Source organism: Panulirus ornatus, chromosome 73 (genome assembly GCF_036320965.1).
Source record: "Panulirus ornatus isolate Po-2019 chromosome 73, ASM3632096v1, whole genome shotgun sequence".
In the NCBI taxonomy this organism is placed as follows: domain Eukaryota; kingdom Metazoa; phylum Arthropoda; class Malacostraca; order Decapoda; family Palinuridae; genus Panulirus; species Panulirus ornatus.
The window spans coordinates 8299160-8326409 of record NC_092296.1 but is presented as its reverse complement, the minus strand read 5'-3'; the positions used below and the strand labels follow the sequence as shown (position 1 = coordinate 8326409).

General features: G+C 38.6%; 1 protein-coding gene across 9 annotated transcripts in view; it reads right to left on the bottom strand.

Moving 5' to 3' along the window:
• Positions 1-18201, bottom strand: part of LOC139748271 (bestrophin-4-like) — a 37800-nt gene extending 19599 nt beyond the window's left edge. Inside the window, exons 1-6 of one of the 9 annotated variants that reach the window (XM_071661239.1) lie at positions 18083-18201; positions 12063-12142; positions 10573-10683; positions 7052-7223; positions 1650-1779; positions 912-1150 (exon numbers count right to left, since the gene is read on the bottom strand). In XM_071661239.1, coding sequence (XP_071517340.1) covers positions 912-1150; positions 1650-1779; positions 7052-7223; positions 10573-10683; positions 12063-12133 — 723 coding nt within the window. In that variant the 5' untranslated portion in view covers positions 12134-12142; positions 18083-18201. Of the gene's footprint in view, positions 1-911; positions 1151-1649; positions 1780-7051; positions 7224-10572; positions 10687-12062; positions 14712-18082 lie in introns of those variants that run through there. The other 8 variants (XM_071661235.1, XM_071661236.1, XM_071661234.1 and 5 more) reach the window with 8 other exon arrangements.
• Positions 18202-27250: the final 9049 nt, after the last annotated feature.

The window sequence follows — 27250 nt, the reverse complement described above, 5'->3', positions numbered from 1 at the left end:
ACCCCTGCCGCAAGCTGACATTCACTGGGAACCAATCACTTTCCCCTCTTCCTATTTGTACACAAGCCTTACATCCTTAGTAAAAACTTTTCACTGCTTCAAGCAACTTCCCTCCGACACCATATACTCTTAATACCTTCCATAAAGCATCTATATCAACCCTATTATATGCCTTCTCCAGATCCATAAATGCTACATACAAATACATCTGTTTTTCTAAGTATTTCTCACATACACAGGAGGTAAAAGCAAGGGTTTTGGAAAGAGGGGCAAGTATGCAGTCTGCTGGGGATGAGAAAGCCTGGGAAGCAAGTCAGTTGTTGTTCACCCATGATAAAACACTAGTGGCTGATTCAAGTGAGAAACTGCAGAAGTTGGTGACTGAGTTTGGAAAAGTGTACGAAAGGAGAAAGCTGAGGGTAAATGTGAATAAGAACAGAGTTATTAGGCTTAGCAGGGTTGAGGGACAAGTTAGTTGGGATATAAGTCTGAATGGAGAAAAATTGGAGGAAGCGACATGTTTTAGATATCTGGGAGTGGACTTGGCAGCAAATTGAACCATGAAAGCAGAAGTGATTCATAAGGTGGGGGAGATGAAAAGGCTCTGGGACCGATGAAGAATGTGTGGAAAGAGCGAACAGTATCTCGATGGGCAAAAATGCGTATTTTGAAGAAATAGTAGTTCCAACAATATTATATGGTTGCGAGGCTTGGGCTATAGATACAGAGGAGGATGGATGTGTTGGAAATTAAATACATTAGCAGCCACTGTTCTCCGAAGATATTTAAGTTCATCCCAACCCATATGACTTCTACCTGCAGAATACATCTGGTGGCTGATTCCCATAGCTTCTCCATGGAGACAAGCAACATTGATATAGTTGTGGTAATCAGATGGTTATGGCACTGACCTGGGTGTAAACAAGTGGGATGCTAATCCAGTCATAGCTAAGAAGACCTCCAAGCTTGCCTCTGAGACTGTTAAGCTCATCAACTATCGTTTTGACAGCAAAGTCATCCCTAATGCGGCCCTCTTTTCTTGCTCGAGTGACCAATGTGCCTGCCCACACCAGAGGCAAGTAATATAGTGAGTGAGGTGTTTTTTCCATCAGGTTTTCGAATATTTTTTTTTCATTTGCTGTCATCAGGCCTGCAGGAAGATATGTATTCTAAGTTACTGAGATATGTAAAAGTATAAGGGTCAGCCCATTAAACTTCAATGAATACTCATACCATTCATCTACTTTCAACTCAGTAGGATGCAAGTCAAACTCAAGTGCCCTGCAAAAAAGTAGCTGGCAGATGAGGAAATTGTAATTACTTACGACATAATTATGTATCCTCACTACTTACACCTTAACTAAGGGAGCATCCCTATCAAAAACATATGGTCAAGGATAGGAAACTACACCTACAGTGTAGGGACCTAGCCATATGCAACAGGTGGTTGAAATATGGAACCAAGGCTAGATGATCGTGATGCATCTAATAAGAAGTCGAGAATGAGAAACAAACACAGGTAGTCAAGGACTGAAAAGTCCACTTAAGTGATCCATCAGTCTCTACCTTGGGATCTATGAGGGAAAACACATCTTGAGAACTTACCCATCTCTTCTAAAGGACAAGGGGAGCAGACTTAAGAAACATACCTGTTTCCACCAAATGTTCAAGGGTGGGAAAGCGCTTCTTGGCCCTGGGTGTGACCATAATGAGAGTCAAGACAAAGGAGAGATTCACATAGCGTGCAATTGTTCGCCGCATCAACCGACCCTGCCGGTCCTGAGAATAAAGTGGAATACTAGAAGAAAAAAAGTGACTCACAGCTTTGCTCCCACTTTCCCTCTTGTTCTAGAAATGATCATACTATGATATGTAAGGATATGAATTACTTTGGGATCTTTCACACATAAAGATGCAACAAAATTTAATTTCATACATTCATAATTATGCAATTAGAATGAAAAATATCAAAAGTATAAGAGAAGACACTGATCTACTTAACTACAGCCATTAAGAATGTGGGGTTCAGGAGGTATAGTATAGCAAATGAAGCAAAAGACATATCAAGCAATAACTGATATAATAACAAAAGGAGATAGATAAATCAATATGAAAGAAATGTTGAACAGAGCTGAAGAAATCAAAATATGCCTGAAGACAAGTTAAAAAACAATGGAGGTCAAGACAATATGTTGAAGCAAAGGAAGGACTGTGGAATAAACCATGCTTTTCATCACAACACTTTTTGCGAGGAAATAATAACAGTAACGCCAAAAATCAAAACTCCTTTCTTATTGGAAAAACATGTTTGAAAGGACAAAGCCATGCACAAACATATCAGAAAAATTTAGTGGGATGAACAGCACAAATGATAGAAAAAACAGAAGACCAGAACAAGAGAAAAAAAATTGGTATTTTAATAATAAGATGACACAAGCAACAAGAGGTAAACCATGGAAGTCAGTATAACTGATTGTACAATTCAATGGTAAAAGCTAATTACACTAATGAATCTCATGAATACACCAAGGATAATAAAATTTGCATAAATATGGCTTATTGAGAGCATATGGAAAAAAGCAGATATGACAGAGTAATATAAACATTTTTCATGCTGATATATCAATCCGAACAATGTGGGGTTGCAATATACGTACTGTATACAGCAAACTGGAAGGAAAACAAACGATGAAGCTTAGCTAGAATAAACATGAATAAGTCTCAGGTAAATATTCTAGCTCTCAACAATACATTTCTTTTTCATACATACTCGCTCTTTCCCAAATGACTGAACCTTAGAGGGAAAAATCCTCACTTGACCTACTTCTCCATTCCTTTTAGAAAAATAAAAACAGGAGGGAAGTATTTCCAGCTCCTTGCTCCCATCCCTTTTAGTCACATTCTACAAAACACAGGGAATATGTAGGCAGCCTTCTTTCTCCCCTATCCCCAAGGATAATACATAATATATAAAGCTCAGTCATCTGTTCTTGACATTACCTCAGTAATGCAGGAAATGATGAATACGAATGAATACAGCAAAAGTTACAGTAAATGAAGCTAGGGAAGTGAGTGAAGGATAGGAGGTATTTATGGAAGCAGTGCTGGAATGTGCGGGAGATGCATGTGGTATGCAAAAGGTGGGAGGTGGGCAGATTAGAAGTGGTGGGATGAAGATATAAAGTTGCTAATGAAAGAGAAAAGAGAAGTGTTCAGGTAGCACTTACAAGGATGGAGTACAAATGATTGGGATATGGACAGTGAAAAGAGAGACAGAGAGAAAAGGGGGGGAGGGTCAAGAGGAAGGTGCAGGGGGTATGGGGCTGAAAAAGAGGGTAAATGAGAGTTACGGTGAGCGAGTATCAGTCAACTATATGAAGATTAAAATGCTTTGTAGAAGTTAATAATGTGAGAAAAACAAGAGAACAAATGGGAACATTGGTGAAGGGGCAAAGGAATAAGTAGTAACAGGTAGTGATGGAGTCACTATTTTAAAGCATTATTGATTGTATTTGATGATATGGTGGCAGATGTAAGGTTTTTTGGTCAGGGTGGTAAGCTAAGAGAAAATGTCATGGTGAGTGGTTTGGTGAAGAAAGAAGAAGTGGTGAAAGCCTTATATAAGATCAAATGTGGTAAGGCAGTTGAAATGGATAGCACTTTAGTTGAATTTATCAAGAAAGGGGGTGACTGTGTTGTTGCGTGATTTTAAGAATTTTCACTGTATGTATGGATCATGGTGAGGTACCTGAGGATTGGTAGACTGCATTTATAATTGCAATGTATCAAGGATAGGTGGATAAATGTGAGTATTCAAATTAAGGAGGCATATGTTTGTTGAGTGTACCAGTTAAATTGTATGGAAGGGTACTGACTGAGAGGGTGAAAGAATATACAGAGCATCAGACTAGAGAGGAGCAGTGTGTTATAAGAAGTGGCAGAGGATCTGTGGATCAGGTGTTTACTTTAAAGAATGTGCAAGAAATACTTAAAGAAACGTGGATTTGTATATGACATTTATGGATCTGATAAAAGTATGTGATGGGGTTGATACGGATGACTTGTGGAAGATCCTATGGATATACCATGTGGGAGGAAAGCTTCTAGAAGCAGTGAGTTTTTAATCAAGGGTGTAAGGCATGTTCACAAGAAGGACAAGAGGAGAGTGAATGGTTCCAAGTGAAGGCTGGCATGTAGCAAGGTTGTGGAATGTCACCATGGTTGTTCAATTTGTTTATGGGTGGAGTGATGAGGGAGGCAAATGCCTTGCAAAGCAAGGTAAGTATGCAGCCTCTGGGGATGAAAAAGTCTGAGAAGTGAGTCAGTTGTTCTTTGTTGATGATACAGCACTGGTGGAAGATTTGAATGAGAAACTGCAGAAATTGGTCACTAAGTTTGGAAGAGTATATGAAAGGAATTTGGGGGTAAATATGAAGAAAACCAAGGTTTTTAGGTTTGGCAGAGTTGAGAGAATTAGTTGGGGTGTGTATCTGAATGGAGAAAACTTGGAGAATGTGAAATACTTCAGATATCTGGGAGTGGACATGGCAGTAAATGAAACAATGGAAGCAAAAATGAGTCATATGGTTCTTGGAGCACTGAGCAAAGAGAAAACATTATCTGAGAGGGCAAAAATGGGTATGTTTGAAGGTAAAGTAGTCTGAGCAATATCATCAGACGTGAGGCTTGGGGTATCGATAAGGCTAAGTGGAGGATGGTGGATGTGTTGGAAATGAAATGTTTGTGGTGTGAGGTGGTTTGATAAAGTAAGTAATGAAAGACTGAAAGAGAGGTATGGTGATAAAAAGTGTGTAGTTAAAAAATCTGAAGCAGGTGTGCTGAAACAGCTTGGACATATGGAAAGAATGAGTGAGGAAAGTCTGACAAAGAGGGTATATTTGTCAGAAGTGCGGGGAACAAGGAGAGTGGGAATACCAAATAGGGTATGGAAGGATGGAGTGAAAAAATTATGAGCGATCAGAGCCTGAACATGTAGGAGGTTGAAAGGCATGCATGGGATAGAGTGAATTGGAACAATATGGTCTACTGGGGTAGATATGACATCAATGGATTGAGCCAGGGCATGTGAAGCATCCTGGATAAACCATAGAAAGATCTGTGGGGCCTGTTTGTGGTTAGGGAGCTGTAGTTTTGGTGCATAAAACATGACAGCTAGAGAATAGATGGGAGCAGATGCAGCTCTTCTTTATCTGCTCCTGGCACTACCTCTAACACAAAATAGTGATCAAGTATGAAAATATGTATTTTCATAACTGTTTTTCATACTTGATTGCTGTTTCTCATGTTAGCAATGTAGCACCAGGAACAAACAAAGAAAGGCCTCATCCACTGACATCCATTCTCTAGCTGTCATGCATAATGCACCGAAACTACAGCTCTCTATCCACAATCAGGCCCCACAGACCTTACCATGCTTTACCCTGGACTCTTCACATGCCTGGTCTAGTACACTGGTAGTGTGTCAAGCACAGTATGCCACATCATTACAATTCACTCTATCCTGAGCACACCTTTGCCCCTCCTGAGCTATGGGAATATAATGAAACATTCATAAAAGCATAAGATGTTATGAAAAGCTTATACAAATTGAACCACTAGTTCGTAAATTACGACCTGGACACTAACATTTTCAATATATATAAGAACAACGAATGGACTAAGGTTGTACATTTACATATAAACAATGACTAGTGAGCCAGCAAATGGAAATAATGAGTGATATAATTGTGCTGAGAGTCTAAATTGGTACAAATAAACGGTGTCAACAAGAGACAATAATACTTTGGACCATGTCTTAATGAATGTTATGGAACATTTCACACAAACCAAATCAAAGAAAAATATATCAAACCAGAACATTTTAGAAGAAAGCCATTAATCATTAGAGAACACTGGATGAACAGAAGAGAATTGAGAAAAACAATAGCGGTTATTAACTGAGATAATATGAGGGCCTGAAAAAATAAATACTGACAAAGAATCTCTGGAATCACATGGAAAAGTACAAAAAACAAAATAAGAGAATATATGTAGTAAGGAAAAGAAACCAACAGTATCATACTCATATGTGAGGAAAACAAAGAACACAAATCTGAGACTGGATCCTTTACAGTTGTGGAATGTATGAAAAACTCCACAAGAATACATATACCTACATATACAAGAATACCATGATACCTAGAGATCAATATAATATATAATTAGTACATAGTATAGACAACCAAGTACATATCTGTTTAATGATAATGTTTCCATAAATGTTCAAAAACTTACAGTTAAATAACAAAAGGAACTAAGCAACTCCAAGAAGGAATACCAGCAGTTTTCTTGAAGAGGGCAAAACTAACAACAGGAAAACCAATTACGTTACTTTTGAGACTGAGCCTAGAGAACAACAGTATTACAGATGTTCACAAAAGGGTTTAAGTGTAAGATCCTGCCATAACAACATAGAAGTAAAAGCTTGATATCACATACAATAACAGTCTTTCAAAGAGCAACTGAGAAGTTCAAGCTTTGTTGAGTAGGAATGGATAAACATTCAGGGTTAAGGGAGGGTGCAGGTCAGATTTATGTCTGACAGGAATCTGAAGATGAATGTGAAAAGCAAACACAATGGGCTGATTTGACAGTAAATGGAGGTGGCTATGGTAACTGGATATAAAAGAAGGATATGATGGGTGTTTAACAAGAGGATATAACAGGCAAACAAGAGGTAAATACTACACACTTTGACACATAAATGTGAATTTGTGTTAATATGAGACAAGTACTTGATACGAGGCTGCAATTAGTGTATTCAATTGAGGGATATGAAAATTAGATTTGATATATCACTGTGGGCTGTGACAATTTGATACAATATAGCAAGCAAGATTCATGTGGCTATGGATGAAATTACAGACAGAAAATTAGAGTCAGCTAAAAAAAAAAAGAAAAAATTCACTGATCCTAATGCAGGTAAATGAGTAAAGGATACAGATGGCTTGATGGATAGATGTGATGAGTAGACATGGCTAGAAAAACTTACATGACCATGGATAGAAGTGGATATGAAGAGAGCAAGGGAGTCAGGCCATGGTAGTGACATATACTGCTCCCACCACCGCTTTATGACGATGCTAACGTAGAAGCCCAGCACAAAAGACACAGGAATCAGGTCACTGAAGTAATGGCAGTACAGGGACACCTTTTCAAATGTTCTGTAGAGGTAAACTAAAGCTACAGTGATGCTACAGATGGAGACTTCATGACTACAGTAATAACAATAAATTAGTATTCAGAAAATGTAGTGGTTCTTGATGACAGACTATTATTTATTCGTGACAGTTCAAATACATTTATATAAACGTTAAGAAGACAGCTGGATTAGTGATGAATAAAGCTTCCTAACTGATAAAACTGTGGTATAGGAAGGAATAAGGTACTCAATGCTTGCATTTGTCATAGTGAAAAAGAAGAAAGTACTCAGCAAAACAGTATCATATCTCCTTTGGAGACTAAAATTGGAGGTGGAAGGATGGAGTGATAAAGATTTTGAGCGATCAAGGCCTGAACATCCAAGAGGGTGAAAGGCGTGCAAGGAACAGAGTGAATTGGAACGATGTGGTATACTGGGGTCAACGTGCTGTCAATGGATTTGAACCAGGGCATGTGAAGCATCTGGGGTAAATCAAGGAAAGTTTTGTGGACCTGGATATGGAAAGGGAGCTGTGGTTTTGGAGCATTACACATGACAGCTAGAGACTGAATGTGAATGAATGTGGCCTTTTTTGCCTTTTCCTAGCACTAACATATATAGTGTTAATGGAGTGGCTTTGATTAGGGACTCAACTACCCATGTCGTCTCAGCTAAAAAACAAATAAAAATAAAAAATTAAAAAATTATGTTTTATGTTTTTTAATACCTCCCATCATCTATGATGTTCCTAACATGCAATGGAGATGCAAGGTGTCTATATCAAAAGACACAATTCACTTTAACTATTCTTCATCACTACAAATCTAAGTGAAAAATTTTGGTGATCTGTTTAAAAACACACCATCATCACTTCAAATAATTCTTTTTTTTTTTTTTGTCGCTGTCTCCCGCGTTTGCGAGGTAGTGCAAGGAAACAGACGAAAGAAATGGCCCAACCCACCCCCATACACATGTATATACACACGTCCACACACGCAAATATACATACCTACACAGCCTTCCATGGTTTACCCCAGACGCTTCACATGCCTTGATTCAATCCACTGACAGCACGTCAACCCCAGTATACCACATCGCTCCAATTCACTCTATTCCTTGCCCTCCTTTCACCCTCCTGCATGTTCAGGCCCTGATCACACAAAATCTTTTTCACTCCATCTTTCCACCTCCAATTTGGTCTCCCTCTTCTCCTCGTTCCCTCCACCTCCAACACATATATCCTCTTGGTCAATCTTTCCTCACTCATTCTCTCCATGTGCCCAAACCATTTCAAAACACCCTCTTCTGCTCTCTCAACCACGCTCTTCTTATTTCCACACATCTCTCTTACCCTTACGTTACTTACTCGATCAAACCACCTCACACCACACATTGTCCTCAAACATCTCATTTCCAGCACATCCATCCTCCTGTGCACAACTCTATCCATAGCCCACGCCTCGCAACCATACAACATTGTTGGAACCACTATTCCTTCAAACATACCCATTTTTGCTTTCCGAGATAATGTTCTCAACTTCCACACATTCTTCAAGGATCCCAGAATTTTCGCCCCCTCCCCCACCCTATGATCCACTTCCGCTTCCATGGTTCCATCCGCTGCCAGATCCACTCCCAGATATCTAAAACACTTCACTTCCTCCAGTTTTTCTCCATTCAAACTCACCTCCCAATTGACTTGACCCTCAACCCTACTGTACCTAATAACCTTGCTCTTATTCACATTTACTCTTAACTTTCTTCTTCACACACTTTACCAAACTCAGTCACCAGCTTCTGCAGTTTCTCACATGAATCAGCCACCAGCGCTGTATCATCAGCGAACAACAACTGACTCACTTCCCAAGCTCTCTCATCCACAACAGACTTCATACTTGCCCCTCTTTCCAAAACTCTTGCATTCACCTCCCTAACAACCCCATCCATAAACAAATTAAACAACCATGGAGACATCACACACCCCTGCCGCAAACCTACATTCACTGAGAACCAATCACTTTCCTCTCTTCCTACACGTACACATGCCTTACATCCTCGATAAAAACTTTTCACTGCTTCTAACAACTTGCCTCCCACACCATATATTCTTAATACCTTCCACAGAGCATCTCTATCAACTCTATCATATGCCTTCTCCAGATCCATAAATGCTACATACAAATCCATTTGCTTTTCTAAGTATTTCTCACATACATTCTTCAAAGCAAACACCTGATCCACACATCCTCTACCACTTCTGAAACCACACTGCTCTTCCCCAATCTGATGCTCTGTACATGCCTTCACCCTCTCAATCAATACCCTCCCATATAATTTACCAGGAATACTCAACAAACTTATACCTCTGTAATTTGAGCACTCACTTCAAATAATAGTAAGCTGAATTTTTTACATTCCTGTTTTAAAAAACAACCGAACCATTCTGCTACAAAAATATATTAAAAAAAATATAAACTTAAATATTGGTCATGTAGATGTATAATTTTTCATAATCTCTTACATCTGTATGTATCAAACATCTTATCTATTTCTTTCTACATTTACTTTATACTCAAGTTTTCATGATCAGTTTGATTATCTTACTCATCCACCTGGAAACTTTTCTAGTCACTATATCATATACCTTCTCCCAATCCAACAGATGGCTAAAGAGGGTGGAACATGGGGAATCAACCACTTCCATACCTTTGAGAAATAAAGACTCAATAGCAGAGATCAAAACATTCACAGTGTAATTTCAAATGTTGAATTTATTGATATGCTGTTAAAGGACTGAACCAGTGCATGTGAAGCATCCGGGGTAAGCCATGAAAAGATCTGTGGGGACTGGTTGTGGAGAGCGAGATGTAGTTTCAGTACATTACACATAACTTTGTATATTTGATGTGTACGATTTCTCACATAAGCTATGAAAATACAAAGTTCACCAAAATTTATTACACTTATAGCACCATGCACTACCACTTTGTCAACTGACCTAGAAGCAATGTCATAATGGTATTTGTTCTTAAAGGTGACAGAAAGCCTTGCACATGTAACTGATGGTATATCTCTTGTGAATTCTCATAAACACCACATACATTTAATGAGTATGTTAACAAAAAGTCTTTACCAGAGTTTTCACACATTTTTAAAGGTTGACATAAATATCATTGGTTGTTAATAGCACTTAAACATTCTCAAATGTAAAGACAGAAGCAATATATCCTCAGAGCATTCCAAAGAAATAAATGAAACATGTAAAGCTTTGTGTACTTTCAAGTTACAGGCAGTCAGGCATAGAAATATTAGACATTCACATGCACATATGGTTTACCACAAAAAACATTATTTATGTCAGTTTTTCTCACCTTTTGCCCTCCTCATCTAGCATCAGCCTGTAGACAGCAGAGCACATGTAGTAGAGAAGGGTGTATAACACCAAGTCCAGCCACACCAGCTTATAAACACTGCCCCTCCACCTGTCAGTGATAATAATTATTACGGCTAAGTGTCATTTGACATCAACAGTATTACCAGTCTAAGAAACTGGGAAGTTAGTGCTGCTATCTGATTATTAAAGTACACACACACACACACACTAGAACACTGAGAGTTTACACCCAAAACTAAACTTAAAACAGATACTGTTAGCACCACTAAATCTAAGTATCAACACCATCTCACTATGACACAACAAGTTAAAAATACAATCTGCACACAAGAAGGATAGATAATAACTTATTACAAAGTTTGCCTCTGAGAAGTGAAATGAAGGTTAGGGTGACCTACTGCAAGTGGAATGCTGAGTACCCATTAGTAAGTATCTACTGACCAAACAGCAAGTAATGGCCGAGATCTGTCCTCAGATATAAAACATAACCAAAGTGTGGACAGGCGAGCATATGCGGTTAGAGATGTGAATTCCAAGAGTATTAGAACAGATATGAACTAATACTTAAGAGATATGAACTAATGAGAGTTAAAAACACCATATGTTAACAAAGCTGAGCATTATCATCAACTACCAATGACAATGGGAAATTACATCACCATCTGTTCAAAAAAGGCCTTTACAATGCCATTCTGAGAGAGAATTAACAGTGACTCCTAGAAGAACTGTGTGAGTTAACACTGCCATATGTTGATGAGACAAAATGCTAGCCCTATGATCTAATGGCAAAGATTAGTTAAATTTTCCATCCGCTCCTGACACAATCAGGAGCAAGTAAAAAGATTTACTATTAAAAGAGTTAACACTAACACCTGGTAGTAATGCAAAGAGTTAAAACTAACATCTGGAAGTGATACTGGGAGTTAACACTAACACATTAATACATGATACTTACATTATGAGTTAAAATTAACACCTCATATGTAAGCAAGAGTTAACACTAACATCTAATGATAGTACTAGAGTTAACATTAACATCTAATGATAGTACTAAGAGTTAACATAAACATCTTATAATGCAGAGGAGAGTTAACACTAACACCTGATGATAATACTGAGTCATTACTAACACTTGATGATGATCCTAAAAGTTAACACCAAACACCTTGAAATAACACAGCGTCACCTGAGGATGACAGCAAAAGATAAGCCCTCAACTCAGAATGACATTACAAGATGGATTATTACTGTTTAATAGATCTTAATACAAAGGCATCTTTATTAAGCATCATGTATTTTATTCTCTATCTTCTGTGCTAAATATTAAATAACCCAAAATTACTATACCTTAAAGCCAAAGACCACAACATAAAAATCAATGCAAAAATTCTGTGAAGCTTTTATTGTATATTTCACAAAAGCACAATGCCACTCACAAATATATACACAGAGGACACAATAACATACCTGAAAAGGAGCCTCCAAAAGTTGCCAAAGCCCCGACAGTCGGCAACTTCATGCGTATAGGTGACCGTCATGATGCACTGCTGGAGAAGAGGGGAATCGAGGAGGAGGATGAGCAAAGAGGGAAGGGCAGGAGGAAAGAAAGATATAACAAGATGCAGCAAAATGGGTGTAAAGAAGTGGCAGAATGAACAAAAGGAGGGAGGATGGGCGGGTTTGGAAAAAGTGTAGGAAAGAGGTAGTATGGGTGCAGTGAGAGGGACAGAAAATAAGGGAAAATAAGTACAGACTCTAATGGAAGGTCAGGATGGGTGAAGGGGTACAAACAAGAATAAGGGAATGACTCTGATGATGGAGAACGAGTAAAAGTAAAGAAGGGGGGTGATGAGGAAGCCAGATGAACGTGAGTAGTAAGTGGCAAGGGTAGAGGAAGAGAGAAAGAAAAATAAGATGGGAAGGAAGATGGCAGGGAAAAGGAAGATCACAAGGTGAGGCAGAGATGTCCTACCAATTAGGGCATTAGATGGTGATATCATCCAGGTCCTCATTAACACAGGACACCTCACTTTACTAATATCTTAGGGATTGTCAAAGTGCAGCCTGGTCACCGCCAGATCTTCTCCACTTCATTGTTATCTCACAATAATGTAACCTTCATGTCACAAGCTGAAGAAGAATGAATGAAAAAGTCTACTTAAAAATACTGTACTTATGAAATGTTTAAGCAAAATTTTACATTAGTTTTATCTATTTTGTAGATAATGCTAATGATTATTGATGATCGTTTTTTTTCCTTTTTTTCTGAAAGTGCCACATAAGAGACATATGTACACCTACTTTTACCTTAATTACACATCTTCTCTCATCTTCATAACCCTCCCCGCTATCAACTTATTCAGTACTAGTGCAAAAAAATAATACTTCAAATCCTGCTCTGTTAGCCTTGTCATTTTCTCTATGCAACAAAACAGCACTGCAAAATGAAATCAAAGGTATTCTTACTTTTGATGTGCCTCTTAACAGGAATTTTCCCATGATTATGCTAGGACAAAGTGTATCACACTATGCACAAAAACTGATTGCAAACACATACAGTATACAAAAATGTATTTATATGACTATCACAATATTCTATGAACATTAGACATAAGGTAAAATTTGAATGCTAAGAAAAGTCACATAAGGTTTGCATTTACGAAAAGTCAGATAAGGCTTTTATGAATTCTGTTTATTAGAAAAAGTGTTTTACCTTGTTAACTAATCCAAAATATTTCACAAAACAGTATGTAAACACATACAGTGCGCTAAATCTATTGTAAACATAAGACTAACTGATATTCACAAACATGGGAAAAAGGGCAAAATTTGACTGCTAAAAAGAGTCAAATTTTATCAAGAAAGTCAGATTACATTTCTATGAGTCCTGTTGATTTCAAGAAGTGTTTACCTTGTTGACTAATCCAACATTCTTTTATGATCATAGTTCTCCCCACTATCAACTTATTTCAAGTAAATATGGTGGTGAGCCAAAGTAAAAATGAACCCTTAACTCTACAACAAACAAACCCACATTATCATTTAATCTTTTTAAAATTGTTAAAGAGGCCTCCACTCTGTGATCCTTTATCAAGAGAAGTCTAAACCTTTGTTTTAAAAGTGCAGGAAACAATGTTCTAGCACAGTGAACTTGGTCCAGACTCATCCATTCACCCTGGCTGCCTATGTGGGAACTCCAGGTAATGTATCACCAGCAAAGTTCACTCATTTCAAGCATTCGCAGAGCAGTTTACATAACGAATCAGTTTAGTATCATCCACTTCTTCTAGTAACTTACTACTTCTTATCTTAATGCACCATCTTTAGTTATATTCACTTAAGGTTAGTGATGTTCTTGGGACAAAAAAAAAAGTTACTGAAAGATTTCTTGTATATATGAAGTCCTATAGGTGCGGTAACTACAGTTATGCTGAGGTTCTCTTAGTGTCAATGGGGTTCTTTAAAACTGGTGAAAGCTATAATAACCTTCTCTTAATGTCCAAGAATCCTTTGAGTTAATGGAGGATGCAATTTACAGATTATTTTGGCTTGTAAGTCCTTGAAGACTGTGGAAGTTCGTCCTCAGTGGTTTTCTTGATGCCCAGGAATCATTAAACTCTACTGAATGCAATGGTTATGAACTGGTTCCCTTGATGGCTGCGAGTCTCTTAAAAGTCAGTAGATAGACGCTCTCTTGATGCCCAAGACCCGATTACCATCAGCTAGACATATATAAGAAGTACTCCAGACAATACACACACACACACGCATCAACCCTCGTCTACTACACTGTACAACTCCTTGGGGGACTTTTAGATACACTTGTTGTTCAAAATTTTCCTATGACATCTCAGTGGTCTTAATAATGGAAGCAGTTGTCACCAAGTGGTTCTCCTAAGTCCTTGAGTGGTCACGGCAGAAATTCCCTCGTCGCCCACTTGTCCTTTGTGAATTATAATGGTAATTATCACTAGGAGGATCTCTAGAGGTCCTAGAGTCCTGAATCTGGGTGAAATCGTCGCTACTTTGAGCGTCTTTAGCTGCCCGAGGTCTCCATTACCGCTGTAATGTCGACCTTTCCTCCCTTGCCTCGCTCACTACTCCTCTCGTAGCCTTTATTTGTTGACATCACTCTACTCAGCTGATATCTCTCCCTTCTGATTGGCTATCAGTATTCACAGAGTTCCATTCCACCCTGATTGGTTATCAGTAACTATGGATAGTCTTATTGTGTGCTCTGATTGGCGGATGGTAACATGACAAAAATTCTACCCTGTGTCCTGATTGGTCAGTTTTCACGTGTGAGCTCAGTCACGGCCTCCAGTTGTGTACATTTTGGAACCGGATTATTAAGTAACAAATTAGTATACTTCAAGGAAGTTATATATGTCAGTTATGATCAATCTTCTCAAGACAATTATCTAGATTTATCAAAAATAATTTCTTACCATAAATACATATTGATAAATAAAAATATAGATAATAATGTATAAAGCGGATTGAACAAGAGAGCACAGGCTAACATTTTCAACCCGGTTGAGCTTCAATCTGGCTCATAAGATTTTTACCTATTCTCTGCGCACGTCTTCCATATTCTCGTAAGGTATGTTACAGTGGTGTTGCCAGCTTCATTTTTCACACTGTATAAATGGATCATGTTAATATATGTATATATTAGATAAGTCATCATTGGACAACAGAAGGCCATTGTGTTATTAATGTAGTTGGGTCGACCTTGTTCACCTGTCGGCCCTACACTATGACCTTTTATTGTCTACCACAGGTCTACTACAAGCTGCCCAGGTAGTCTGTCGTTACTTATCGCATGGGTCAGTCGATTGTGTATTGCAATGGACATGTTATCATAATTATAACAACACATTTGAAATTGAATGAAGGACTAAGTGATGAATGGACAATTGGCTATATTCTTTTTAGTATTCAAACATCACTTACAATTATACGTTAGTGTGAACTTATGAATTTTTATTTTTTTCAGTGTAAATCTATGTTATCAAAATGGATATTAGAGTTGTGCACACAATTATTCACTCTTCCTCTCTCCCTGTTGGGTCTTATTTAACATATTCATCAACTTAGCTCTGCATCTTTATTAACTTTGATCTATTAATGATTTTGTTAGGAAATGTTAATTTCCTATTAAAACGTGTTGTTCAGAGAAAACGGTTGCAAGTCCATTATCTTTCACGATATTACTTAAAACAAGAGTTAAACATATTAGGGAAGGCATGAGAGTAATGTACGTACGTGTGTGTGGGTAAGACACTCGTAAAACATCTAAATGTATTATAAAATCTCCCGAACTTTATCTAGTCAGACACATTCATAGCAAAGATAATACTCTGTGCTGGACGTCTCGCTGTGTCGTCCGTTTGGTAACAAACGGCGCCACGTTGGCGGTGCATTTCCAACAGGGTTGAGTAGCATGTTTCAACCACATTATTGAAAATTAAGGTATTTACTGACAGCTAGGGAGGTTAAGTGAGGGTCTTATACACTACAAGTGTGGCGTGTAATCTACCGTTGGATGGTAACCACGAGGTATAATGAAAGATGTGTATTACTTATTTTTACTCTCTCATGTCTTCTTGGATATACTATCATTAGTTTCTTTAATACGTATGATAAATCATAAAGCTCCATATCATGCTTTACAAAGATTTCTATCATGGAACGTTGTAATGCATCTAAAACAAAGTTTTGATAAAGCTAATCAGATAAAACCAAACCTTAAAATACAACCTAATGTAGCATGAAATTGAAATGATTGCTAGTAAGGTTCAACTAACTGTAAGTATCAACCAAGTGATTTTTTTTAATTTGTGTCAGTTTCCTACTTAGTTTATTCATTTGTTTAAGTTTCGTGCGTAATTTGTATGTTTCCTGCATAGTTTCATTGTTGTATATTGTATGAAAAGTGTGTAACGCTCCTTATACTTTTTGTCCCTGGCCCACTACAATATATACCTTACAAGTGGGCAAGGCTTTAGCTAAAGATAAGGGAAAAATAGTGTTTGAATTAATGTACAATAAGGGGAAATATACACGTTCTAAAACATATAAAATACACCTAATTACCGTAAGAGTGACATATAGTTCATTTCAGTGTTATTTTCCTTATGTTATTGTATTTCATACACTTGTAAACATTCCATTTGTGCTCATGTCAAATAAATGTTTGTATAACTTATGATTCATAACTGAATAGGAGTTGCGAAGAAATTCTTCATATGGATATGCTCGTAAACTTTAGAATTATCAGAATAGTCCAAGTTTTTTGGGGGCCATATTAATTGAAGAGGTATATGTACTAAGGGGAAGGTTATAGCACGGTGGCCGGAATGTCCTATATTGAGTTCTTAATTTGTGATCCATCTTCGATATCCCAATCGTCCACAGAAGGATAAGAATAAGTGAATAAATGTTACCATCAGGACACAGTGAGGGTTTGGTTGGTGTTCTTTGTTCATAAGTGTGATTTCAAACCCGATATAATATAGAATATATGCTAATGCTAGTCCACTGAGTGGCTGGAAGTGGTCATCATAAATAAAAAAGGTAAACTGAGCTGGATACAGATAAAAATTGTCTCCATTCTTCCCAGGTCCCCCTGGGAATTTTGATGGGTCCAGTCCTTTCAAACAATGTATATCAATTATCTTGATTCAAGGTCGAACGATGAAATGAAAATGAAGCATGACCAAGAATCATAACATGTACTAAAATAACATTCAGCCTGTCACAAACGTCATTTGAAGGGACAAATATGAAATGTATTAAGGAAATACCCGATACAGTAAAAGCTAATTATGTTATATAGGATGTTTGATGTAAATGCACCCACAGATTCAAAGAGGAATTGGTTATATTCAGCTATGAACTGTAAGTCTGTAATCCAAGTTCACTTTAAGGTTCAATATAAGAAATAAATTTGACAAAACAATAGACTATACTGACTCTTTTTAATTCGCTGGTCAAGACCACACCTTGAAAACGCGGTACAGCTCTGATCTGCCTCACAAAAAAACAGACCAAAGTAACCTTGAAAGAACAAAAAACAAGAGTAACACCAGACCTAGAAACATGGAACTTAAGTTTAAAGGAACTCAAATGCTTCTTAACCTAAGCGAATTCTCCGTAATGTTCATCATGAATTGCGATAAAACTTCGAGTGACAGATACACTAGTTCGACTTTCACGGTGGTTCGAAACAGTAGACTGAACACACTCCGAGGGAACAGGTTTCACACCACTTGTGATGGAACTTTACAGGTCGGGGGTCACTGACCACTGAAATAAGTCACCTGCTCATGTAAATAAAATGTCAAAACACTGACAGTGATTTCCAATCTGTAGGTTTTATCATAAACTAAAGGAATGAAACCATTTCCTTGTTGCTAGTAACCCGGGCCGATGGGATTTTCCGATAACTTTCCTGTGTGTGTGTGTGGCGCTGCATCTAATACCTTGCAAGTATTATGGTGCGGCCTGGAGCAGGGTTCACACAGTGTTACACTATCCAATTAAGGGAACCGGTTACCGAGAGAGGCGTGCAACCTCACCCCTTCACTGCCAAGTGCACACTGACGTCCCGCGGCGGGTGGGAGGAGACACGTAAGGGTGCCCGGTGGCTATGAAATTACGGGAATACCCGCCAGTCACGTCTCTCACCACACACACACACACACACACACACACGCCGCCCAGCCACATTTGGCCACTCGTGTCCCGCTGGTTGTGTGACCCACTGTATTGCAGTCATCAACAAGACTTTAATTTGAGGTTTGAGGCGCTCCCTACGCCACTGTTTTCTGCTGGGGAAAGAAGAGGAACCTGCGTTTTTGCACTTAGTTCAGTGAAACACTCGCGCACTCATCCATTTATGTAAGCGGGTGGCTGAGGTGCAGTAGTTTAGGGTCTCGCAATGACGCGCGCACGGGCCCGCCCGGATTCGAGTCCAGGGCACGGCAGTCGGCCCACAGTTTCTTCTCCTCGAGGGTTGGTCGATGAAGAAGTACCTGGCTTAGGCAGGTGTGAGGGTGTATACACAAGACTACAATATGGTTCGCATATACAAGGTAAAGAGATGGAGCAACACAAGTCATATATCCTCTTCCCTAATTACACAAACACACTGTCGCACGCTAATCCTCCCTCATCACGGAAGTGTAGACAGGGCGTGGTGGAAGATGTGCTGGACATTCGTGTCATAATGATACTGGAGATGAAATTACACACACTGAAATATTGAGACTCCCAAGATAGTGCGCACATTCCCCGTAGGTTACAAAAAAAAATAGTTGTGTTGACTTCTTAAACTGCCAGAGCACATTTAATGCTCGTACACACGAGATGAGTAATAAAAACAAGCAAAACATGGACTCACAACACATTAGAGGTGCATTCTTATTTTCTTTTTCGTATCCAGTGACATCCCACAGGGTTCAATTTTGGTTCCTCTTCTAATCCTAATCGAGACGATTACCGTCTCAGAGTGACGTGAACTGTATCTGAATATGTTTGTGGACGCTGCTAGAAGTGAGAAACGGAGAGACTACATGAGTGCAGCAGCAATCTCATGAGACAGATTCTTCAGTCTCGAACACTTTCAAAGTTAATGAAGATGAGGCAAGGTTAAGATTTGCACCACAGAAGAGAAAAAGAGAATGACGGGACTTCTTGGCCCTCTTAGAAATGGCCTTCATATAAATGAATCAGACATTCAAGAGTGTTTAACCATGAGTTAGATGAAGACAAACAGTATATAACAACTGTTTTGCACTCCTAATAGAGTGACAAGTTCATCAGAGGAGGAACAGCAGAAAGCAACACACACACACACACCACACACACACACACACCCTGAAGTAAGGAAATTAAGTTCGAGGGAGAGAGGATAGCAGTTACATACTTCCCAGGGTTGAAGATAACGGGAGATATGATTACAAGTTTAGTTTTTTTACGTGGGAAGGAACTGGTCAAACAGAGGACGCAACAAGCAACAGCGAGAGAAGTCAAAGGATAAGTGAGACAATGTTGACATTAGAACAAAGTAAATGAAGACAACATTGGATATTTGAAAATAGAATGTTATGGTTGAAAAGATGAGGGGGCCACCTGAATGTAAAAATTCGTATGCAATAGGATACGACATGCAAACACACAAAGAAAAAAATATGAAGCAAAAGAAAAAAAAAACAGTTTCCAGATGCAATAGTGTCAGCTGTACACGAACACTTCTCAATTGCAATGACATCAGAAACGGAGAGAACAAAGTTACTGAGTGACTGACACCATCCAATCTTCCTAAACCTGAAATGCCTAAAAAAAAAAAAAAAGGCAATAAACAAAATTATAAAAGAAATTATAAAAGATGAATTAGCTTAAGGTATTCATCAGTGTTTTTGACAACTGTAATAAAACACCAACAATGAGTGAGCTCAGAAACCTTCAGAAAGACAGGCAAACAAGTGAAGAAATATATACGTTAATCCCAAGATGGGCAAGTGGCAACAGAGCAACAATATTTAGATGAAAAAAAAAATCGACAAACAGTGAGAGCAACGCTTCAGGCTGCTTCATGGCAAAAGCCTAGCCTTCGTCCTCTCTCTCTCTCTCTCTCTCTCTCTCTCTCTCTCTCTCTCTCTCTCTCTCTCTCTCTCTCTCTCTCTCTCTCTCTCTCTCTCTGCATGAATAGTGCAGTTGTTAGCATTGCCAGCAGGTACCAGTCTCACGGGCCCCGGCTTTGATCAAGTCCCCAGGTAGGACAGCAGCAGCCCTCCCCACCACACACCCCCAACACCTGCCTCACAGAAAACGCAAATTGTTCATCCTTACCTGTTTGGATTTGGTCGAGATGTACCTCCCGAACTTTACTCTTTACATGTATGATTACTAAAAACAACGACAACAACAACAACAACAACACACACACACACACACACACACACACACACACACAAACACATGTCAGTGTGCATACACCTGCACACAGTCATGTGCACATGTCGATGAAAGAACTGGTGTTCGTGAGATGCAGAGGCCATAACATGGAATGTTAGAAAGAAAAAAAATCTAAAGAAGTCATCATGAAAGTAATTCATTAGATCAAAAGGATGAATTCAATAATAGCAATACAATATACAGAACTTAAAAATGTTTTGTGATAAGAGTATAAAAGACGGGGCTTCAGTCATTCCCTGTCCACTATAGACTAACCACACGAATAGGCCAACAAAACACAGATTATACATAACCAGGACATACGTGGAGTCAGTCATTCACAGAGAGAGAGAGAGAGAGAGAGAGAGAGAGAGAGAGAGAGAGAGAGAGAGAGAGAGAGAGAGAGAGAGAGAGAGAGAGAGGCAACGTAGAAACAAGACAGTGGGGAGCGGTGGAGTGTGGCTTGACAGCGGTGTCGGTCCTGCCTTTGTTGCCTTCTCTCTCCCGCGCTCAGGGCTAACCCGTCATGTTAACCTTGTGAACAACGCTGCCTCCTTCTCCTCCTCCTCCTCCTCCCAGACAATCTTCCAGCCTCTTGTGATGCTTCTCGTATACAAATACAAACAGACATACGTTGACCTTTTAAGATATTGTACTCTTTTCTGTCCCCTGACGATGACACAGCCTTCTCGAAGATGACTGATCGTTCGCTCTTACCACTTCCACTGAGAGCTAAGGAACACCTATATATATATATATATATATATATATATATATATATATATATATATATATATATATATATATATATATATATATATATCACTGGGGCTAGAGGAGTAAAAAGTCTACCAACTTCTCTCTTGCGTATCGGTAGAGGCGGCTAAGAGGAACAGAAGTTCCAGGGCTGGAAATCCTCCCCTCGCATTTTCACCTTCGAAAATAAGAGCGAGGAGTTTCTTCCCTGCACGGTCAGTCTGGAACGTCTGACTGTGAATGGGTGTAACTAAGACGAGAAGAGGAGGAGAGGTAAGTGCTATGCATAACTGGAGGAGCATAGATGGAAGTTCTGGGTGTAGGGATGAGTGTGAGACGAGAGGTAAAGAGGGCGTGGTAATTTTGATGAGGGAGTTTATGAGTCTGTGTTACAGATGAGAAAAAGAGTGTCTATAGGAGGTTAGAGATGTCGGCTACGAGAAGAGGGTGACTGTGTTTAAGGAGTGTTGTTTCGGATGAGTTGAGTCCTATGAGACCTTTGATGAAAAGGATTTGACCTTGATACAAGAGGATCTAAGTGGGAGAATAGATGATGTGGTATCTCAGGGTATAATTGAGGTGGAGATGGGTTCCCTTGCGTACATGAAAATGATGAGTTCATCGTGCGTTGAAAGAGAATGGCGGGTGGGAATACTCGGAGAGGAAAAAAAAATGTCATACCTAAGTATACGTTAGTGAATAGACTCAGGGAGTCAGCAGGTATTATTGGATTATATGGTAACTAACAGGAGTGTTAAGAAGAGGTTGTTGGCTGTTGTGAACTTCATGAGATATGCGGTAGGCGAAATGCTTGGGCACCGAGCGGGAGATGAGACAGGATGGTTTGAGCGTAAGTTTCAAATGGGAAGGAGATGAAAGAAGTAAGATTGCTTCAGGGAATCATGGGGGTCTGTAGAGAGTCAAAAGGTTGTGAGATTCCGATGGTGTGTGGAGGGAGGAGAGCCGGGTGAGTCTGAAGGTATATAGGTTCCGACAGTGTTCTGTGGTTGTAAGTAATGGGCTTTGAATGCAAAGGAGAGGAAGAAGGTGGACGTCTTGCGAGATGAAATGTGTGAGGATGTGATGTGGTCTGAGGCGGGGTTGATCATGTAAAGGAATGACTGTAAGAGCAGTAGTCGTAGGCACAGTTTGGTGCAAGAGTTGACCAGGGTTGGATGAAATGGATCGGATACGGTGAGAGGACGAGTGAAGAAAGACTGATTTAAAAGTCATGTCTCCAAAACACTCGTTCATATTATTTTGTTCCTTTTCCCATGACCCGTTAGGTTCTGTTCATCCGAGATGGCTGTTGGTTTGAACATGTTTTGCTCGTACATTATCGGTCATTACAAAAGGGAAGAATATAAGATGTGCGTATTTGAAGAGAAGAGGATATCAAAGATGAAAGGATCAAGTGAAGGAGGATTTAGAATACAAACGCTTGAACATAAAACCGGAGTTCGTGAGGTGCGCGTGGGATAGAAATAATAGAATCGCTGTGGTATGTAGGGGGCGACGTTTAGTCAGCCGGCTGAGCCAGGGGATGTAGTGATGTGGTCACGGTAAGCCTCGCTGTCTGTGGTTCTGGGTGGTAGGCTCCGGTGTCGGTGAACTGTACATGACAGTTGGAGAAATGTATGCATGCGATGAAACCATTGTGTTTCTGACGCTCCCTCGTCAAGGCAAGAAACAGTAAGGTATATATATATATATATATATATATATATATATATATATATATATATATATATATATATATGAGAGTGTGTGTTCACACCACGGGTCGGTGAGGGTGTACCAACGTTCGTAGTTGGAAGGATTACAAGTTGCCGAGGACTTTCTCACTAAAGGAATCCAACATTTCCCAGATACTGATTACAGCGCAGCCTTGGAGCTGTGTGAGCCCCACCAAAGGGTACAGGAGTTATGTAATATATATATATATATATATATATATATATATATATATATATATATATATATATATATATATATATATGTGTGTGTGTGTGTGTGTGTGTGTGTGTAAGTGTATGTAATTTAGTCACCAAGGGTCAAATATGGGACGTCATGAATTTAGTTCTGTTTTAAGAAAAGTGAAAAATTGATTATGAACCAAACGCGGGCCTACATGAACTGAACCTGTTAATTATAGCTATGACAACTGTTGGATTGCTCTATTATAGCGCGCTTCCTAAGTGGTCCAGAAGCTGTTGTTTCACAACACTGTGTTGAAGTGTCAGGGTTGAATTTAACATTACTGAGAAGCCTGATTTTTTACCGGGAAGCCTAACACGTTAAAATATTACAGTTGTTTGTTAATGGGTTTCAGAGACCATTACACATATGCATATTTTTTTTTGTATTTGTATATTTGTATCTGTGATTGTGATGAAGTACTTGCAATGTTGTATATGGGGGTTGTACACTCAAGACGCGCCTCCCTTAATCCCTCTTTTTTACATTACTCTTTCCTATTAACCCTGAATACGTATACACGGGTCTCTTGTCTCATCAGGAGGCGTTACTACACCCGAGAGGTCTTTGGACCTGTGACTGAAGCCATAAGCTTGTATCCCACAGGTATCTGACCTATTGGTAATGACCTATTCGTCCTGTAGGCCACGAGACACAGGAACGACCCTGAAAACGACCAGTTGGGTATTCAGGCACGTACCTTGGCCCATCGGGACGAACCAGTGGTGTCCAACTAACGTGTAAGGGCGAGGCCCTCAGTAGGCTGGACTTGGTTGCCCCACAATGAGGCCAGCTCCGTGACAGTGCATGGCCCGGGACGAGAAGGCGTGTGCGCCATGAGGAGAAGGTCAACTGGTCTGTTATATAGGCGACTCACCGCAGCCTGCGCCATTGTCACGTTGTGGTGTGCAGACTTGTGGTGAGTGGGGCTGGCGCCTTACTCTTTCCTTGCAATAGACGCCAAACTCTCATTCACCTTTGAATATCATCATGAACTGATTGAATGGAAATACGGAGATATATTTAGACATGTTAGTAAATGGAAGTGAGTCATTAAATAAAAGGGGGGAGGGGACCTAAGTGGCCAGAAGGATGTTACAATATTTTAGATATTTTATCTTTATGAGCACCCAAGACGAGACTTAAAATGGCACCGCTCGAGAGAGTTTAGGGCCAAGCATTTTCACTTATGTTTGAGTTAGAAAAAATAAAGACGCTTTAGGAAACCATTTGTAATGTGTGACAAACATAAATGTCTTGAGAGATTTAGCCTAGCATTTTCATCTTTTGACCCTAATTCAGTGAAGCATTTTGAAATAATAGGTACAAAACCCATTCACTACTTTTATCTCGCTTATTCTCAACTTATTCCGCAAATATATGGTATCAATGAATCAATGGAAATTTTATATTAATATACATTAATATATTAATATAAAAATATGACGTAATAAATCAGTATAGTTTTTTGGCAATCCACTTTCTCCTGAGCTGTTTAGTGTTATGAACTTAAACAAATTATTTCAGTTACTTTTATGGTAAATAGTAATATGATTAAGCTTAGAAAGACCTAACTAACATCAGAAACTTTTTGTTATAATAACGTGTGAATAGGCGCAGGTTAGACTGCATGCATTGCCATATTATTTGCTAACCTTCCCATTATACCAAAGTGACATATTACATGTGAAGAAGAGAGTACTCACCACTTACATTATGTACAATTAGAAAAATGTCTTTCCCCAATCCATCCATAACTCTCTTCATCGCTCGTTATTTCAAAGTCACCGTCACTTACATATGAACCACAATTATCACCACTATCAGCTACGTTTCAATGGATGAAAGTGAATCTCACATAAATTATTCCCTACTTACAATTAAAGTCACACACAGACTGCAATAGACTCCCCTCTCACGTTCACCCGGGAATGCGCAACACGAATTGACCGTCTAATTATGATGTAGCTCAAGTCCAAAGACCATAAGTGGTCTTTGGCTAAGTCTGGCACAGTTTGACCTATTTGCTTGTTTGTTGGTTTCATAAGGAGACGCGCCACTCATCATGGGTTGAGAACTATTATTGGTGAAAAATAAAGTGCAAGGGTACCACAGGAGTCACTTTTGTAACTGACAATAAAGAGCAATAAGTGAATTATTGACACTTGCCATATGACAAGGTAGGATATCATTGGTATATTTCAACTGTAGCATTGAAATTCAGGTAATTTTCAGCTTCTAAATGAAAATATGAGAGAATGCTTCCAACTGATGTAGTCAAGATCCACAGACTCCAATGGCTATTAGCCCTAATTCTCATAGCCCTCCCTTCGGTTATCACTGATTCACAGTCATCATATATCATCAAAGCCTTTTTAAATCACTTCTATGCTTTAAGTGTGTAATGATAAGCTCTTCCAATTCCTCAAAAGTCACCTCTGTGGCGCCCTTCAATTTCATAAGAATTTACACAGAAAGTAACCATGGAAGAATCTGAGGTGCCATGCTCATCGGAAGGGCATCACATTATATTTTCAAGTTTACATGCTTACCTTCACTAATCTTAGCCCCTTTCCTCACTAATCTTAGCCCCTTAAAAAAAAAAAAAGCTTGCAATGGTAAAGAAAAGGTGTTTATTGCAAAGAACTGAGTGCCTGTGCTTCACTTCAGCTCCTACATTTCCATCAACTGCTATGCCCATTCTCAAGTATCAAGTTAAACAAGTTGTTTGGAGTAGACAGTTAACTCTAAGGTGAAGAATATACTGTTAAGCAAGTGAGACCATGTGCTATGATGAAGATATTTATACTTTGATCATGATATTTATGTTGCTGTGGGGATAAACATTTTTTTTTGCTAAGGATATTTTGTACTTTGAGCATATTTACATTGCTGTGGGGATAAACAGGAAAAAAAGTCAGGTTTTTAAGTGGCTAATATATATCAGCATGGAATGAAGAATGACTGCTCTTTAATATCTTAACATGGAATGAAGAATGACTATCCTTTATTAAGTAGAATATATCTAATTTTTAAATCTCTTAAAATATGTTGTGGCAGCAAGGGCATATATGGAAAAAAGCCATAGAAATATAACTTCTGTGTATATTCCAATATGTTTGCTGTACTAAAAATCTCTTTTTAATATGTAATTCCTTTATAACATATGCAGCTACTGTGCTGTGCTACCACAAAAAAATTTTGATAAAGGTTAAAGAAAAGTATTTATCATAATGCATTTTGTAAATAAACTATTAATTTTCTTTACAAATGAATATATGTCTTTAACAGTTAAGTTTATACATATAAAAAAAAGAAACATTGAACTATGGAATAACTTTATATAAAATATTTTCTGCATTTCATACATCAATATTCATGCAGTTAAGAAACAAACATTTAACATGGCACAGATCGGATTTTTTTTATTATCACAATATTTGTAAACAATAGTCAAGAATACTGTATCAGCACAAAAGCTTTACCAGACTTTCACCTTACATGAAAACTGTAACATCCAATTGTCAAAACTTTAACACTGATTTATAAACTTACTTTGTTTCCATATATTGGTCATCTATGAAACTTGCACTACAGTTTATTCAAAACCCCTTTCCTTGGAAACACTTATTTCTAAGCTATTTTCTAACTGGCTATACCATACAAACTCAAGTCAAATACTCTTGATTTAACGTGCATCATATAATTTTGACAAGAGAATTAAAAGGCTTTACAGAAATATGTAGCCATCTGATCTAAATGGTCTTCAAATGAACTTCCACTCATCACTCTACAGTCCCTCCATATTCCTACTCTAGGGATGCTAACAATGTGTCCCTTGCAGGACCCATCCATACAAATGATGATGATATCCTAAAAATGATCCTAAAGTTACTAATGTCATGACATGATCCTATTCTACAGTTATTAAATGATATCATTCATAATCCCAGCTGCAC